This window comes from Rutilus rutilus (genome assembly GCF_951802725.1).
Source record: "Rutilus rutilus genome assembly, chromosome: 14".
Classification (NCBI taxonomy): domain Eukaryota; kingdom Metazoa; phylum Chordata; class Actinopteri; order Cypriniformes; family Leuciscidae; genus Rutilus; species Rutilus rutilus.
This window is the reverse complement of record NC_140219.1, coordinates 36,340,632-36,359,090: the sequence shown is the minus strand read 5'-3', so window position 1 is coordinate 36,359,090 and position 18,459 is coordinate 36,340,632. Positions and strand designations below refer to the sequence as shown.

At 43.0% G+C, this 18,459-nt stretch overlaps 1 protein-coding gene across 1 annotated transcript in view; it reads left to right on the top strand.

Annotated features, from left to right (window-relative positions):
• The first annotated feature begins 4,654 nt into the window (after positions 1–4,654).
• maml1 (mastermind-like transcriptional coactivator 1) overlaps positions 4,655–18,459 on the top strand; it is a 45,747-nt gene continuing 31,942 nt past the window's right edge. The window contains exon 1 of the mRNA XM_084431136.1: positions 4,655–5,921. Coding sequence (XP_084287262.1) covers positions 5,610–5,921 — 312 coding nt within the window. The 5' untranslated portion in view covers positions 4,655–5,609. The remainder of the gene's footprint in view (positions 5,922–18,459) is intronic.

Sequence of the window (18,459 nt, the reverse complement as noted above, 5' to 3'; positions counted from 1 at the left end):
TTGGGTTAAACAAATAACCCATCGTTTTTTACTGTGTTTATCCTGTCAATCTGGACATAGAAGATGAACAGACAAGTGATGTTCGGACACTTCAGGCCCTGCAAATAATAAAATTGATAAACTGTTCAAAACGAACACTTGTGTGAACCTGAGGGGAACTGACGTCATCCACTATTCAGAAATCAAATGTGAAGTTAGTTCTGAGAAGAAGAAAAAACATTTGTTTGAAAGATATTTTGCGAATTTAAAACAATGAGGTTTAAATACATGAAACATAGCGAGTTCAGTCTAGGCCACTCACTCCCTCACTGGTTTATCTGAGGACAGTGGAAACCTCCTAAATCTAGACTCGTGTCTCCGAGCGCTATCTGTGGAAACTGGCTGGCACGGAGGACTGGATCCATAAATACTGGATTGATTTAAGAATAGCTCTCCGAGATGCGAATCGCTGATCTCAGCAGTTATTGGGTTAAAGGAAGAGCTATTTCTGGAAGTGAGTTTCATAACTGAGTTTCACACAATCAGAGAAGCGCTGGGTCATTACACGGAGACTGTAGAAGTTCTGCAAACACTTCCGGTTCTTTCAGATCATCAGTGTTTTCATCTCACAGAAACAGGGGAATCTCCCAGTCCCGCCGAATCAAGAGAGCAGCCGGAAAATAGAGTTACAAAAGCTTTCTATTTCAGATAAACTCTGTTCTTTTGATCTTCCTATTCAGCAAACAATCCTGAAACAAAAATGTTAATAACTGTTTTCAACTGTGATAATAATCATAAATGTTTCTTGAGCATCAAATCATCATATTAGAGTGATTTGTGAAGGATCATGTGACACTGAAGACTGGAGTAATGATGCTGAACATTCAGCTTTGATCACAGGAATACATTACACTTTACTAGATATTCACATAGAAAACAGCTGATTTACATTACAATAATATTTCACAATATTACTGGATTATTATATATATATATATATATATATATATATATATAAATACAGACCCTTTCCAAAAAATTTGAATATCATGGAAAAGTTTCTTTATTTCCATAATTCCATTCAAAACGTTAAACTTCCATAGATTATAGATTCAGGGCCCACAACTTAAACGATTTCAAGTATTTAGTTGTTTATTTGTACATAATTTGGGCTTCCAGCTCATAAAACCCACGAAAACAGGATTTCAAAAAATTTGAATATTACATGAAATCACACAGTAATTACACAGTGATAACCATGGTCATTGAGCCAGGTTTTGGTTATTTTGGCAGTGTGGGCCGGTGCAAATCCTGCTGGAAAATGAAGGAAGCATGAAGTGCTCTGGACATGTCCTGGTAGACGGCTGCGTTGACTCTGGGTTTAATAAAGCACAGTGGACCAAAGTCCTCTTTTCTGATGAGAGCAAATTTTGCATCTCATTTGGAAACCAAGATCCCAGAGTCTGGAGGAAGAATGGAGAGGCACACAATCCAAGATGCTTGAAGTCCAGTGTGAAGTTTCCACAGTCTGTGTTGGTCATCGGCTGGTGTTGGTCCACTGTGCTGTCCACTCAACGCAGCCGTCCACCAGGACATGTCCAGAGCACTTCATGCTTCCTTCAGCAGACAAGCTTTATGGAGATGCTGACTTCATTTTCCAGCAGGATTTGCACCTGCCTACACTGCCAAAATAACCAAAACCTGGTTCAATGACCATGGTATCACTGTGTAATTACTGTGTGATTTCATGTAATATTCTAATTTTTTGAAATCCTGTTTTCGTGGGTTTTATGAGCTGGAAGCCCAAATTATGTACAAATAAACAACGAAATACTGGAAATCGTTTAAGTTGTGGGCCCTGAATCTATAATCTATGGAAGTTTAACGTTTTGAATGGAATTATGGAAATAAAGAAACTTTTCCATGATATTCTAATTTTTTGGAAAGGGTCTATAAATATAAATGCAGAAAATGCCGCCTTGGTGAGCAGAAGAGACTTCGTTTAAAAACATACAAAATCTTACCGACCCCAAACTTTTGAACAGCAGTGTGTGTATATCTATATATATCTCTATAAGAGCTGCAGATGATGCAGTTTTTAACAGCTATAGCAGAAATACTGTGAGCAGAAGAATAGATTTAGCTCAAACGCAGCAGAAACTGAGAATGCAGTAAATAAGTGTCCTCTGTCACACAGACACACAGTGTTTGACCACACCGGGTTTGTGACGCATGGCACCTTTACACGGTTAGTTTTTCCCATTTATATCCCAGTACTAATCAGCATATTAAGAGCATATTACAATGTTATAATTTTATAGATGGCAAGGGAAGACAAAATACTTTTACTCATTTGTTTTGATGAGAGTTTTGATTATAGATTATGTACATTGTTTGTTTTTAGTAGTTTATTACTTTGACCTTGATTACTGTGAACATATAAAAATGGTCTGTACTGGTCTAAAGAGGTAAACCCCTGTGTGTTCTCAGTCCAAGGCCAGTGTGTTTATGGAAGCTTGTTTACGACACAGAATAAAAAATAAAAAAGGTAATTGCGACTTTTTCTCTCACAATTCTGACTTTTTCTCTCACAATTCTGACTTTTTCTCTCACAATTCTGACTTTTTCTCTCACAATTCCGAGTTTACATCTTTACTTCTTTTTATCTCAGAATTGCGTGATATAAAGTCAGAACTGCGAGATGTAAACTCCCAATTGTGAGATAAAAAGTCGTAATTACCTTTCAAAATGTTTTATTCTGTGGTGGAAACAAACTTCAATTAATATGTGCCATACAAGTACACTGTAAAAAAGTAGGTCTATTGTTGGTTTAACCTAAAAAAAGTAAGTGACCTGGTTGCCTTAACATTTTGAGTTCAGTGAAATAAAAAATTTGAGTTGATACAACAAGGGAGATTAGTTTAATAAAAAGAAACTCAAAATATTGTGTTAGGCCTATCTGAAGTGAACCACATTAATCAGCCTAAGTTAATTTGACAAATTGTATTGTTTTGTGTAAATATTGTGTAGGTGTCTAATGTAAAATAATAAAAATAGCCCGATGAAACACCAGAGGCCATGAAGCGGGTTTAGGGGGATATCCAGGTGTGTTTCAGGTTAGTTTTAGGCACTATGAACGTGGTTTGGCTTTTAGCGTGTTCATCGCCATAGTAACTCGCGCTCCACGGCTAACCTGGTCCGGGTCAGGTGATGTTCCAGGTGAGTGGGCTCAAACCGAACCTGGACCAATCAGCTGTGAGCAAAGCGTCACATGTCTGATGAGTCACGCCACCTGTTTCTACTCCACATTAAAGGTCACTACATAGAAAATGCTTTTTATACACAAAATTATTTTGTATGATATAGATATTATGTAATTATTAATCGATCACACATGTACAATTTTAGTTTATCAATTATTATTACGCACAGTTTAAATGAATAATAAAGGTAATAAAAATACGCTTTAGAATCAATAGATAAAGCTATAAAATGACTACATGAGCTTAAATGTTCAATTCTCTCTCTACCTTTATCAACTAAACTAACTTCACAACAAAGCAAGACCTTTTCAGCTATTTTCTGCTTGCTGTGTAAATCTGATTAAATTCTTAATATTTTTCCGTCTCGTGATATTCTGCAGAAGAGAGAAGTGAATCTTCTCTCCTGAGAAATGAATCTCAGTTTCACTCTTTCTCAGCCTGTGATTGGCTGTCCACTGCTGATGTCACTCCTGAACTCCTAAACTCAGGATCAAAGCCGGAGAGAGTGGATGATCAGCATCATGGTCTCTGCAAACCGGTTGGGTTGGTTTGGTTTTGACAACTCGAAACTAATCCTGAAACCCTGAGTTTGTTCAACTATCGTCATGGTACAGGCCCCTGGTCTAACCTTTTAATACTCATATCCGGTTGGGAGACCGGTAAATATTGGAAAGAATTCTTTGATGACTATTAAGAGTGTTTAGGATTTTTTCTTTTACAAAGGTTGCCTCGAAGGAAATGAATAATTGTTCCAATTCCAAAAAAATTACACTGTAAAACAAGTATTGCTGGTTTGACTTAAAGTAAGTTATCCTGGATGCCTTCACATTTTGAGTTAATACAACAAATGAGATTGGCTTAATCAATAGAAACTCAAAATATTGTGTTACCTGAACCACATTAATTAGTTGATGTGACAAAAGATACAAAATTGTGATGACAAATCATGAAAATATATATATCTTTATTTTTTTGACATGGACCTCCACTGGGAAGGAAATATAGAGACCGGAGCTCTGGGAACTTGAATCGAATAATAAACCCTTCACAAACTATAGTGGACAGAGTATCAGTATCCTACGAATTTATAAATAAGTAGATATTTGTTTAAATAACCACATTTTCTGGCAAAATGCATAAGTTAATAGTTGTTGCTACTGTAAAATCCTAATGGTGGCAACAACAAAAAAACAAAACAAAACACATTAGCTACCTCAATGTCATCTTTTTGATCTAGGCTGCATTATTTCCCACCATTTAAAACTCAAAGTGTTGTAGTAAGGTGTGAGAACAATAAGGCATATCGCATGTGCTGAGGAATGTGTGAGTGTGAGTGTGTGTGTCCAGCGATTGCTCGGGTGACCTGTCACTCACAGCGAGCGCATAAAAAAACTGAGGAAAAAAGAAAAAACATAGTTACAAGATGGCGACCAGCAACTGCCCGAAGACTGGAAAACAATAGAGACAGCGCAGCAGGGCAGAGTTTATTCCCTCACCGGTCGCTTTCTCGGGTTCGTGTCGAGCTCAACCGGGGCACAGGAGTCGGTTGTGTGAACTTCAAGACTTTTAACGCGCTTTTGAAAGAAAGTGAGTTTATAATGCTTTGTTCGAGGGCTAGTTAGCATTCCGGCTAAGCTACATCCGTAGCTGTAATGTAACTGTGAGGATCAGCTGTTAGCCGCGCTGCTACTTTAAAAGTTACTTTTACTGCTAAAACTCGCTTGTAACTCTCCAAGTCCGTGTTCTAGGGCGGAATGGATGTAATGTACACGGTTTAAAACAGCACTTTCTAACCTTTCGTCGATGGGGTTTTTATCTCAAGTGCGTCTTTTGTCAAACTAAAACTGTGAGGCGAAAAAAACGTTTATTTTTAAGTTGTTGATTTTTTGTTGTTGTTGTTCTTGCTCGATTTAACGACGTGTTGTGAACAAATAAGCCTAAATGTTATCGTAAAGGGTTTAAATAGAAACTCCTCAAAGTAAAACTTATGAGTCCTTTCAAACTTTCCTCTGAATTACATTCATGTCTAAACAAATGCAACTTCTAAAATGAGTAATTTATCAGTGTTTGTGAACTCTTCCATTCATAAAACCGCGGTTTTAACTTCATTCTGTCTTGCGTCAGGACCCTAGACTTGAATATACTTCAGTAATCAGTGTAACGGTAGTTAAAAGCAAACTTTACACGCGTTATTTCTGAATATCAGCGCTCTCGTCTAAACTATGCGCCGAGTCTTTTGTTGTGTAAGGAGGAGATAGTGCAGATAATGGAGTCAGTGGAGTGTGTTTTGTAAAGAGACGCTCGCGAACACGAACGGCACGATCAGTGTGAGAGTTGCTGCCAGTATCCAGACGCGTCGTGACGCGGATGATGGCGGATTATGTGGTGCCGCGGCACAACGCGGTGATGGAGCGGCTGCGGCGGCGCATCGAGCTCTTCCGCCGGCATCACACGGGCTGCGAGAGCCGCTACCAGAGCCACGCGGTGGAGCGGCAGGAGATGGAGCGGCAGCAGACCTACGCGTTGCACCAGCGATGCCTGCAGACCAAGGCCAAGCGGTCGAGCAAGCACCGGCAGCCCGCGGCAGCGAGCGCGGAGCCCGCGGGGCACAGAGGCACCAGCGCCGGGGGAGGCGCGGAGGAGCCCGGGGAGCAGAGCAGGAACAACACGCTGATCGCGGTGAGTGTGTGTGTGTGGGATTGTGAGGTTCCTGTGGGTCACATGACTAGGTTCAAATCTAATATGTGACCCTGGACCACAAAACCAGTCACATAGGTCAATTTATTTAAATTGATATGTATATATCATCTGAAAGCTGAATACATAAGCTTTCCATTGATGTGTGGTTTGTTATGATAGGACAATATTTGGCAGAGATACAACTATTGAACATCTGAGGGTGCAAAAAAATCAAAACATCTCCTTTAAAGTTGTGCATTTATGTTGGCGATTGTGCTGCATTCACTCACAAAAATACATGTTTTATATATTTACAATAGGAAATTTTCTAAATATCTTCATTGAACATGATCTTTACTTAATATCCTAATGATTTTAGGCATAAAAGAAAAATGGATAATTTTGACCCATACAATGTATTGTTGGCTATTGCCACAGATATACCCGTGCGACTCGTGATCCAGGGTCACGTATGGCTTGATTTAGACATTAACGTCTTGAGCTTTACTACATCTAGGAGGACATGTGAAGTGTTGATCAGGGGCATCAGGCTTACTTCTTAGCGTTAAATTAGACCAATCTCTGTTTCTATGTCACTGACTTAAAACAGTTGTGAACTCAACTAACTAAAAAATGTGATGACTAACTCGTAAGACTAGTCCTAGCAGTTTCAGCATCTGGCATCAGGTGCAGAGCATCTGCAGGTGGGTGTGTGTGTGTGTGTGTGTCGGCACTGGCAGCAACAGGCGCTTGAGGTCATGTGACCCTGACACGAGCACGCGCCCTGCACATGTCACATGATCAGCTCTGTGCACAGAGTGTGTGTGACACAGATGTTGTGAGAGATCAGGGAATGATCGCCTCATGGCTGGGTTTGTTTGTTTGTTCACTTCCCGAACTCTCTCAAAGCATCCCTGTTTCTGTGTTCCTCTGTTGGGCAGATTCACTTCGAGTCCAGAAATAGTCAAGTGTGAATGTCATTGCGTTAGATAAATTATATAACTAAGAAATATTTAGCACTTTTTTTTATTGTTACAATTAAACAACTAATAAAAAATAGTAGATTAAGGGAAAAATGCACAATACTCAACTCAAACAATCCTTTTGCGTTTATTTCTTATACTTGTCAAATGAGTTTAACACATTCAACATGTTGTTTAGCAGTTTTTGCAAAAAATAATACATTATCTAGTGCAGTTCTGAAATTAAACTCGTGCTGGTCTTTTCTCCTCTACTGTGTCGTATATCTGAGTGAGACGCTTCTGGGACAAGAACAAATGTGGGCGGGGCTTGATTGTGTCTGTGGGGAATTGATTGGATGGTTGTGGTTTGCTATTGGCTGATCTCATGTGAGTGACAGGTTATAGCTCCGCCCTCGTCATCAGAGAACAGAAGAGATGCTGCAAGAGGAACTTATTCTGAGTCGAGATTATTAACACTAATGATGATGTGCACCGATAAATCATTTAGAATAAGCACTGCAATATTCCATAAAACACGTTGATTTCGTGGTGACTTTAAGGGGGTCCTGTGACTTCCTTCCCACGTTGTTCTCTGTAAAGTTATTGCGACATGACTATTGACTGAAACGGTGGCACTGAGAGCAGTGTATAGTGATGAAAGCTGCTGAAACTGATGGCTTGTAGTTTAGCGGTACTAACACACTGCGTGACACCATGAGCAACACTGCAGAGAGAGGTCATGAGTGGAGATTTATAACATTAAACTGAGACTGTGCAGCTAGAAACCAGCAATCAGAGCATGGTGTTGATGAGTCCATCTATAACATCTACAACATCCGCTAGCAGGCTAATTCCCTCTTGAGCATCTGTTGAACCAGCATGAGGACCCGTCTTCAGTTCGGGCTTAGGGTGCTGTTGTGTACTGGTGTGTTTCTAACGTCAGCCGACTTCAGTTTCGAGGGTTATATTACTCTAGACATGAGCATAATTCAACTACAGCCCAAGCCAATCTATTTTCTTTTTCTATAAGTGTTAGTCAGATGTGTAGCTAGCTATGGAAGCTTGTTTCCGCCACAGAATAAAACTTTTTTTTTTTTACTTTTTTTATCTCACAATTGTTTAGGCTACATCTCGCAATTTTGACTTTATTTCTCAGAATTGCAGGTTATAAAGTCAGAATTTTGAGATATAAACGCGCAATTCTGACTTTTTCTCGCAATTGCGAGTTTATATCTTGCAATTCTGACATCTTTTCTCAGAATTATGATGAGATATATTCTCGCAATTGCGAGTTATAAAGTCCAATTCTGAGAAAAACAGTCAGAATTGTGAAATGAAAACGCAAGATGATTATTTTTTTTAATTCTGTGTCGGAAACGAGCTAGCTGATCTCGCTAGCAGTTTAGCTATCTTGCCCAGTGCGTCTCTTCAAGCCGCTGCTGCATTACTGCACTTGATCTGTGGTCGGCTGTTTTCTTCAAAATCACCATGATCTCAAAATTGACAATTCTAAATTATATTATATATATATAAAAAAATATATATATAATATAATGTTGCAGTTTTTACAGGGCTCGACATTACCGGTTGTCATAAAACATACCCGCGCAAACACAAAATTACATTTTGGGAAATGATTGCAATGCTGATTGTGTTCAAGTCCAGAACAGGGATCGGCCAAAACAAAAAAAGGTTGCAAATCGTGTGTTTGGAGCAAAAACTGATCGGTGCATCGCTATTATTATTATTATTATTATTATTATATTCTAAATATGTGCCCTCATAATAGAGCTGCACGATTATCGTTAAAAGATTGTGATCTTGATTCAAACACACACTCGATGTTATTCCTAAATGACAGCGATGCGGCTCTTATGTCTATTAAACCTTTGATCACAGGGACATTCAGATCTGTGTTCTGATCCAGAGATTGTCAAGTATAGATATGAAACCGCTTCATAAACAGTCTTTTCAACCTCACCGTATCATTATTTCTCTCTTAGAATAGTTCAGATTATCACAGAAGCACTGGGATAAAAGTTTATAGTTCAGATATAAACACTGATGTCTACGGTAGCGATTAAAATAGAGTAAATCACCTTATGAAAGTAACTTGAGGCTTTACATAAAGATTGCATCAATTACATCATTACACCAGTAGGTGGCGGCAAGCGATACATGTGTTTGTCATTGAATCATCATCATCATCATCATTCATTCGAGAGATTCGTTGGGAAACACTGATTCATCCAGTAATGAAACGAGTGAAGACTTCATGAGTGAGTCATTGAATCATTCACTCAAAGAGATAAAAAAAAAAAATCAAAATTGTTATTTTTAATTTATCTGCAATTGTGCCGTTCTACCTCGTAACCTTAAACATTAACGTGTCCCGTTCGCTCGCTATATTTCATCTCTGATGGACAATACAGTTGCAAAATGGCCGTACGAGTGTCAGTCCAGCAATTAGCAACACTTCCTACAATCCAATCAATTCTCGATAGACAAAATCAGCGCCTCTCTTCCCCTCTTCACAGATAATCATCAGTCTTTCCCCTCTTTACAGATAATCATCACAGTAGGAAAGAAGAGGCAAATGGCATTTCCACTTCACGCTGACTTTATAGCACCCATTGTGTTGAGAACGCAGACCGCGTGCGCGCACATCTAACACAATAGCATGTTTAATAGTTTACATGGCTAGAAGTAGACGGGTTCGTTTGTTTGATTCGGGTCAGTAATAAACTAAGCCTGAACCCATAAACCGAACACTTGTTATACATGACATATCTAAACATCTGAGCTCATTTAATATCCAGCAGGGATGGACTAGTCCTACCGCACTTCACCACTCCGTCTAGATCTGATCCGTCCATCAATCATTCACTCTGTGGGAATGTTTCGACATGCTCGGGTGTAGTCATTCTGAGGCTGTGGCCGTCCTGCCAAACCTCCTGTGTGTGTGTGTGTGTGTTCTCGCTCACGGGCACAATGCAGTTACAGGAGCCGCTCTGTGGATCTCAAGAGTGGAACCTCCTTGTGTTTCTTTTAACTACATTTTCTAGACTAGAGAAATAAATATGGAAATGGAAAGCTTGATCCTTATAGATCAGCCTTTCAACTCTAGGTTTTCTTTTGTGTCATATAGGACAGTAAGAGTGTATTTACTCCCCATTGTCACTCCAGACTACATGGAGCTCATCAGATATGGTCAGGTGTGTGTGTTTGATGTGAAGAGCCAGTGCGGTCTGTACGATTGAGCTGCCGTTGACCATATTTGATGTGCTCTATCAATATTTATATATGATTTATAAAAGCCTAAATTAGGTCTGTTGATCATATAAAGCGGTCGTTGGTCTTCAGAAGACTGATTAAACAGCTCAACTCTTATGGTTTACTTTTTTCTTTTCTTTTTTATGAACTTTTTGAAGCATCAAAGTTTTGGATGAATGGACTGGTTTTATTTAAAACAATCTTTATTTGTGCTTTAAAGATGAACAAAAGGCTTATGGAATGACACAAGGGTGAGTTAAAGCAACAACATGGAACTTTTCCTCTGCGGTCGCCCTACAGGTTGGAAGCGGAATTGTCCATTACCGCTGTCGTAAAATGATTTACGGTTACTGTCAACGCATTCTCATCCCCAAATCGTCACTTTCAAACATTCTTCAATATCCGACGCACAAAGCACCCTTAGCGTCAATATGAGACGCTTCGGTTATGGGTAGGTTTAGGTCTGTGGTAGGGTTATGCGTCTCATATGGACGCTAAAGGGTGCTTTGTGCGTCAGATATTGAAGAAATTTTGAACGCGTCAGTATATGACGACTTGGGATGAGAACGGGCTGTTACTGTATATGAAGCATGCAGGTTTTTTTCATATGGGCAATGATAAAATTATTAATCTTCCTCCTTTCATAATTTATACATGTTTAGTAGACTAAACATTTTAACTCAAACATTTGCGATTTGCATGTCGATTGCAATGCTCAAATCTGAACGAGAATGATAGCGATAGCATCCTAACCATCTAAAACTAGCATGTTAGTGTTTACTAGCTACCAGATTGATAATTCGCTCATCTTCTAACGTTAGCTGATGCATGAAGATAAATGGAGGACCAGATAGTTTCCGTAACGTAGCCAGGCAGACAACAGATTAGAAAAACTAAAGATCATAGTATGCAAGCAATTTACTTACTAGTTCAACAGCATGACGGCCAAGTCAGCATCGGTCTGACGATAAGCTCACGCCAGCGAGCAAACGCTCGACCAATATTGATCCTCGTCCTGCCTTTCAGTTTATCACTCTCCCTTTTCCTCTTCCGACTCTACTCCGACAAAACCTTGGACTTCTTACGTTTCGCTGCTGCTTCAGCCATGACGAAAACAAACGCGCTGGTTGGCCTGTCACGGCCGAATTTGAGGAAGTGGTGGGCGAAGTGACGTATGCCGTAAAGCAGTCGAATTTTGTAGTTCTTTTTGAGCTCTGGTTACTACCCGCTCCCCGAAGTTACATAGTGCCAGTAAAAGCGATACAGACCCCGTCAGGCTCTGGCAGACGTCTCATTCAACCTATTGTAAGTCGATGTACCATCACAAGGGTCTTGGAAATATATTATGAAGGTTGAAAAACTACATGTTGTTACTTTAAATGATGGCAGTATTTTCATTTTTGTGTGAAACTATAATTAAGGCTGTTGTTGACGTGACCCGCTAGGCTAGTGCCAGCAGTGCGACATAGTACATTACATCCAGAACCAGTGGGTCGTGACCCAAAAGTGGGTCGCAAGACCGTTTTGAATGGGTCATGGAGTGTGTGGTCAAAGAAACAACAACATAAAAACATAATTCGAAATGTTTTTCTGATGCGAGACATTTATTGTAAACGTCGTTTGTGAAAGCTGTTGATTCTTCTGTCACCCAGAAACTCCTTATGTGTGCCGCTCCCCGGTGTAAGAGCTCTCCCGGTGTAAGAGCTCTCCCGGTGTAAGAGCTCTCCCGGTGTAAGAGCTCCCCCGGTGTAAGAGCTCTCCCTCTCCCGGTGTAAGAGCTCTCCCGGTGTAAGAGCTCTCCCGGTGTAAGAGCTCTCCCGGTGTAAGAGCTCTCCCGGTGTAAGAGCTCTCCCGGTGTAAGAGCTCTCCCGGTGTAAGAGCTCTCCCGGTGTAAGAGCTCTCCCGGTGTAAGAGCCCCCCGGTGTAAGAGCTCTCCCGGTGTAAGAGCTCTCCCGGTGTAAGAGCTCTCCCGGTGTAAGAGCTCTCCCGGTGTAAGAGCTCTCCCGGTGTAAGAGCCCTCCCGGTGTAAGAGCTCCCCCGGTGTAAGAGCTCCCCCGGTGTAAGAGCTCTCCCGGTGTAAGAGCTCTCCCGGTGTAAGAGCTCTCCCGGTGTAAGAGCTCCCCCGGTGTAAGAGCTCCCCCGGTGTAAGAGCTCTCCCGGTGTAAGAGCTCTCCCGGTGTAAGAGCTCTCCCGGTGTAAGAGCTCTCCCGGTGTAAGAGCTCTCCCGGTGTAAGAGCTCTCCCGGTGTAAGAGCTCTCCCGGTGTAAGAGCTCTCCCGGTGTTAGAGCTCTCCCGGTGTAAGAGCTCTCCCGGTGTAAGAGCTCTCCCGGTGTAAGAGCTCTCCCGGTGTAAGAGCTCTCCCGGTGTAAGAGCTCTCCCGGTGTAAGAGCTCTCCCGGTGTAAGAGCCCTCCCGGTGTTAGAGCCCCCGGTGTAAGAGCTCTCCCGGTGTTAGAGCCCCCGGTGTAAGAGCTCTCCCGGTGTAAGAGCTCTCCCGGTGTAAGAGCTCTCCCGGTGTAAGAGCCCTCCCGGTGTAAGAGCTCCCCGGTGTAAGAGCTCTCCCGGTGTTAGAGCCCCCGGTGTAAGAGCTCTCCCGGTGTAAGAGCCCTCCCGGTGTAAGAGCTCTCCGGTGTAAGAGCTCTCCCGGTGTAAGAGCCCTCCCGGTGTAAGAGCTCCCCGGTGTAAGAGCTCTCCCGGTGTTAGAGCCCCCGGTGTAAGAGCTCTCCCGGTGTAAGAGCTCTCCCGGTGTAAGAGCTCTCCCGGTGTAAGAGCTCTCCCGGTGTAAGAGCCCTCCCGGTGTAAGAGCCCTCCCGGTGTAAGAGCTCTCCCGGTGTAAGAGCCCTCCCGGTGTAAGAGCTCTCCCGGTGTAAGAGCCCTCCCGGTGTAAGAGCTCTCCCGGTGTAAGAGCCCTCCCGGTGTAAGAGCCCTCCCGGTGTAAGAGCCCTCCCGGTGTAAGAGCTCTCCCGGTGTAAGAGCTCTCCCGGTGTAAGAGCCCCCCGGTGTAAGAGCTCTCCCGGTGTAAGAGCTCTCCCGGTGTAAGAGCTCTCCCGGTGTAAGAGCTCTCCCGGTGTAAGAGCTCTCCCGGTGTAAGAGCTCTCCCGGTGTAAGAGCTCTCCCGGTAATAAGGGTCTTTCCTTGCCATTAAAGCTTGGATGCACGCTTATGTCTCCTTCCATTAACAATAATGGCTAGTTCTGTGGCTGAGATTTAATGTAAACTACTAACATCAGTCGCCATAGTTGTTGGAATGACTTATCGCGAAAGGAAAAAATATGACGTTTTAGTCGCATAACATCGGTTAATGGAAACGGCATTCGCAATAGTTTTTTATCGACATTTAGAAAATATCGCAAAAGTTTTGCGCAAAATCTGTAATAGAGACGCAGCTACTGTTAACTGAGACTAACATTATTGTAAAATGTGCTCTAAAATCATGTTTGCGCTGTTGCAACCGTAGTTGATACCGATAAACAATAATTCTTTAAATTTGAAAGTCGATAACTGATATATTGGCCGATAAATCTTACCGATATGGTGGCCGATATATCGTGCATCCCTACTAAATGATTAAATCTGATTAATCGGACATTGATTTAATTATTCACATCCCTAACCAGAGTCCTATAGTGACTCGAGAGTGGGCTCTTTTGGGCTAGTGAACAACTACCAGAACACTCATGTTTTCTTCACGACTATAACTGCTGCAGTGTGTGACTGTACGGTGTGTGTTATGCTGAGGTCAGCTCAGGGCTGGCAGAAGTGTCTCATTCTCTCGTCCAGCCAGGTTGTGCTCGCGTCTGGGGCAGTCAGACTAGTGTCGAGCTTGTTTGGCATGAAGGCTGTGGAAGTTAGCATGGCAGTAGTTTTGGGATGGCTGTGCTGATGTGATCGGTGTTTAGGATGACTCAGGTCTGCTCACACACACCCTTCCCCCTGCTCACACACACCACTGACTCACTATTGTTCCCCAAGGCCTCTGGACAGCTGTGTGTGTGCTTTCACTAGCTGTGTTTCCACTGTCGGGCCTAAAGCGAGCTGCTAGTGTGTGCCAGGGCCAGTCGTGTTTCCACTGTCACTCCCGGGGCTTGATCACTTTTTATTGTAAACCTGTGGTAAAACATCAGTGCTTGGGTTTTAAATCTTTAAGTAAACAACACAAATGCCAAAAAGCAAAAAGCAAATGGTCGCTTTTATCATGTTTGTTTTGCGATCTCGCTGTTTCCAGTGAATTCTTTCTGATTAGTTTTCTGATGAAACTTCCATTTGTTGGTGAATGATGGGTGTGTGTGACGTTGTTCCAGAGAGGCGTGTTATGGGTGTGTTTTAGTGAAGCTCTGGAGCTTCTGCCCCGACAGTGGAAACGCAGTGTGTTTTGGGCTCTGTGCTCCAGACCCGAGGCTATTAGCCCGACACGACCCGTGTAAAGCCCTGCTCGCACTGCCCCGACAGTGGAAACGCAGTGTGTTTTGGGCTCTGTGCTCCAGACCCGAGACTATTAGCCCGACATGACCCGTTTAAAGCCCTGCTCGCACTGGCCCGACAGTGGAAACACAGTGTGTTTTGGGCTCGGTGCTCCAGACCCGAGGCTATTAGCCCGACACGACCCGTGTAAAGCCCTGCTCGCACTGCCCCGACAGTGGAAACGCAGTGTGTTTTTGGCTCGGTGCTCCAGACCCGAGGCTATTAGCCCGACACGACCCGTTTAAAGCCCTGCTCGCACTGGCCCGACAGTGGAAACGCAGTGTGTTTTTGGCTCGGTGCTCCAGACCCGAGGCTATTAGCCCGACACGACCCGTTTAAAGCCCTGCTCGCACTGGCCCGACAGTGGAAACGCAGTGTGTTTTTGGCTCGGTGCTCCAGACCCGAGGCTATTAGCACGACACGACCCGTTTAAAGCCCTGCTCGCACTGGCCCGACAGTGGAAACGCAGTGTGTTTTTGGCTCGGTGCTCCAGACCCGAGGCTATTAGCCCGATACGGCCCGTTTAAAGCCCTGCTCGCACTGGCCCGACAGTGGAAACACAGTGTGTTTTTGGCTCGGTGCTCCAGACCCGAGGCTATTAGCCCGACACGACCCGTGTAAAGCCCTGCTCGCACTGGCCCGACAGTGGAAACGCAGTGTGTTTTGGGCTCGGTGCTCCAGACCCGAGGCTATTAGCCCGACACGACCCGTGTAAAGCCCTGCTCGCACTGGCCCGACAGTGGAAACGCAGTGTGTTTTGGGCTCGGTGCTCCAGACCCGAGGCTATTAGCCCGACACGACCCGTGTAAAGCCCTGCTCGCACTGGCCCGACAGTGGAAACGCAGTGTGTTTTGGGCTCGGTGCTCCAGACCCGAGACTATTAGCCCGACACGACCCGTGTAAAGCCCTGGTCGCACTGGCCCGACAGTGGAAACGCAGTGTGTTTTGGGCTCGGTGCTCCAGACCCGAGGCTATTAGCACGACACGACCCGTTTAAAGCCCTGCTCGCACTGGCCCGACAGTGGAAACGCAGTGTGTTTTGGGTTCGGTGCTCCAGACCCGAGGCTATTAGCCCGACACGACCCGTTTAAAGCCCTGCTCGCACTGGCCCGACAGTGGAAACGCAGTGTGTTTTGGGCTCGGTGCTCCAGACCCGAGGCTATTAGCCCGACACGACCCGTTTAAAGCCCTGCTCGCACTGGCCCGACAGTGGAAACGCAGTGTGTTTTGGGTTCGGTGCTCCAGACCCGAGGCTATTAGCCCGACACGACCCGTTCAGAGCAACTTTCGGGCCACTTAAGTCGTAGAGTTTGTGAAATATCCCTATAACTTACTCAACCTCATGTTGTTAGAAACATTTGACTATATATGACTTTATTTTATTTTTTAAGAGATGCACCGATATGAAAACTTTGGCCGATAACCGATAATTCTCTATATATGAAAGCTGATAACCGATACATTGGCCGATAAATCTGATTACAAATTTTAAGTAATTTTTGAGAGCCTGATTACAAAAACAACAGTCTCACCATTAAAAGCCTTGTCCCAAACACACTATATATATATGTTCTCATTATAATTTTATGTAGTCTATATGACAGACTTGCACTGAACTTTATTTTCCTTTTTGAAGTGATTCCAATCATATTTCAAGCAACTCAAACCCATCATGTTGAACAGTGTGTATCTGAAGTGTCTCAGCTGAAGGAAATACATTATTTATCAGCTTTAATATATCAGCCAAATTTTCTTATCAGGCCGATAACGGAAACATAAAAAATATATCGGCCGATACCGATATGGTGGCCGATATATCGTGCATCCCTAGACCTTTTCCTTCAGTTGAGCACAAGACAAACTTTCCATACAACGGGTAAAAGGTAAATTGCCATGGAAGAAAGAAAATCACAAATTTGTAAGCGTGTGAGGGCTAAGTGTCGACAGTCTTCATTTTCTACCCCAACCGCAGATGTATTGATGTTGATGTAGCTTCTCACAGATGGGCTGGTGTTTTTAGTAAGCAAGTGTTAATAAAGTGACTCTCAATCATAAGGCTTTGTGGCGAACTGTAGTGCATCTAGATGTTTTCCCCACAGTATAACTCAGCATAACTCAGTTCCCCCTGTTCAGCACTGGCCTTACTCAGCCTCTGGCCAGGGTTAACCAGGTCTCAGCTCACCGAAAGCAATAAAATGCACTGATGATCATTTTCTACATTGTTTAGAAAATTCTATGACCTCTAGCTGTCCGATTTCTGCCATTTAAACGGGTATAAAGCTAAGAAAACTTACTTAAAGGGCTAGTGCTGCTTTGTCTTGGCACAGTGCACTAATAAATGAACAGCTGGTTTGAATTGCACTTGCAGATTTTTGGCTGCTCTCAAACCATTAAAGCACTAATTACTACCTTTTGGAAAGGATGTTAAACTCTTGTTGGACTTTGCCCCTTGTTTGTGAAGTAGCTGTAACCGCAAAGCAAAGAGTGTAGTGACCCGAGTCAGCGCTGTAATATTGATCTCGGTGCTCAACACCCTCGGGCCAGAGCCGAGCGCTCGGGGGTTGCTCATCGTACGAGGCAGAGCATCAAAGGCCGGCCGCGTCTGAGCCGTGCACGGGCAGGAATTCGGCACACTCCCGCACCCGAGCGCTGGCTCTTTTGTTGTGGGATCCGCACTCATACACATGGTAATTAGACTCAGGCTTGTGGGGGAGGCTTGAGGACAGAGGGAAAGTAAGCGCACAAGAGATTAAGAAACGCATGTCGGCAGAAAATTGCTTTGGGAAGAGTTTTAGCATGTTTGAAAGGCCGTTTCGTGGGTGTGCCGCCCAGCGAGGTCGTCTCAGAAGCGGCTGTAGCCGAGACCAGTTTTACAGGTTCACAAACTGGTGACATCAGACGGCCAGAGCGCCGATCAGCACCGCTCGCGTCTGTTCGCACGGGTTAGATGTGTTCAGACCTCTTCTGCTCCTATTCAACAAGTTTATTTAATTTGTATATATATTTTTTAGGGATGTCCCGATACCACTTTTTCACTTCCGATACTGATACCGATGCCGCAGCTTTGGCTATTTGCCGATACCGATATCAATCCGATATTTTTATTTTATTCTTGAACTAATACTAATAATAATAAAATATAATGGAAGCACTTTGCTCAATTAGTCACATAAAAACATCTCACTCAAATGGAGAACAAATACTTCTCCAGTATATAGTCCACAACAACAGCTGATAATGAAAGACTGCCAGCCTTTATTCAAGACCTTGAGATATGTTTGGTAACCTGAATGAATTTAAAATTAATTTGCTATATTTCAGATCAATATATTTGTTTCCTTAAAATTTTAAGTAACTTTAACTTTATTCTCATCTGAATTATAAATAATTTATTTCTGTATAAAATAGTACTAGGCTACTTTTTAAAAAACACATTTGATTTTTTTTTTTTATTCAATGTAGAATGTGTAACTTAAAAATAAACAGATTAGTGCTCTGTTTTAGGACAAGAAATGAAAACCAATGCAATATGATGAACGTCCAAAAGATGAGATCATTTTTGCTTTTAACCAGCGTGTGTGTGTGTGTGTGTGTGTGTGTGTGTGTGTGTGTGTGTGTGTGTGTGTGTGTGTGATTTTGGTTGGGTGACAGTTACAGTTTGACAAGAGTTTACAGTTTGACAAAAGCACAATGTTGTGTTTTACACAAATATAAGTAGGCTAAACACTTTTTGCAGTTTTAATGATGTCCTGTATGAAAATGACGGAGTATGTTTTTATGTTTCGTTTCCACTGTTCGATCGCGCCCGTGCCTCCCTCTCTCTGACACACACACACACACTCCA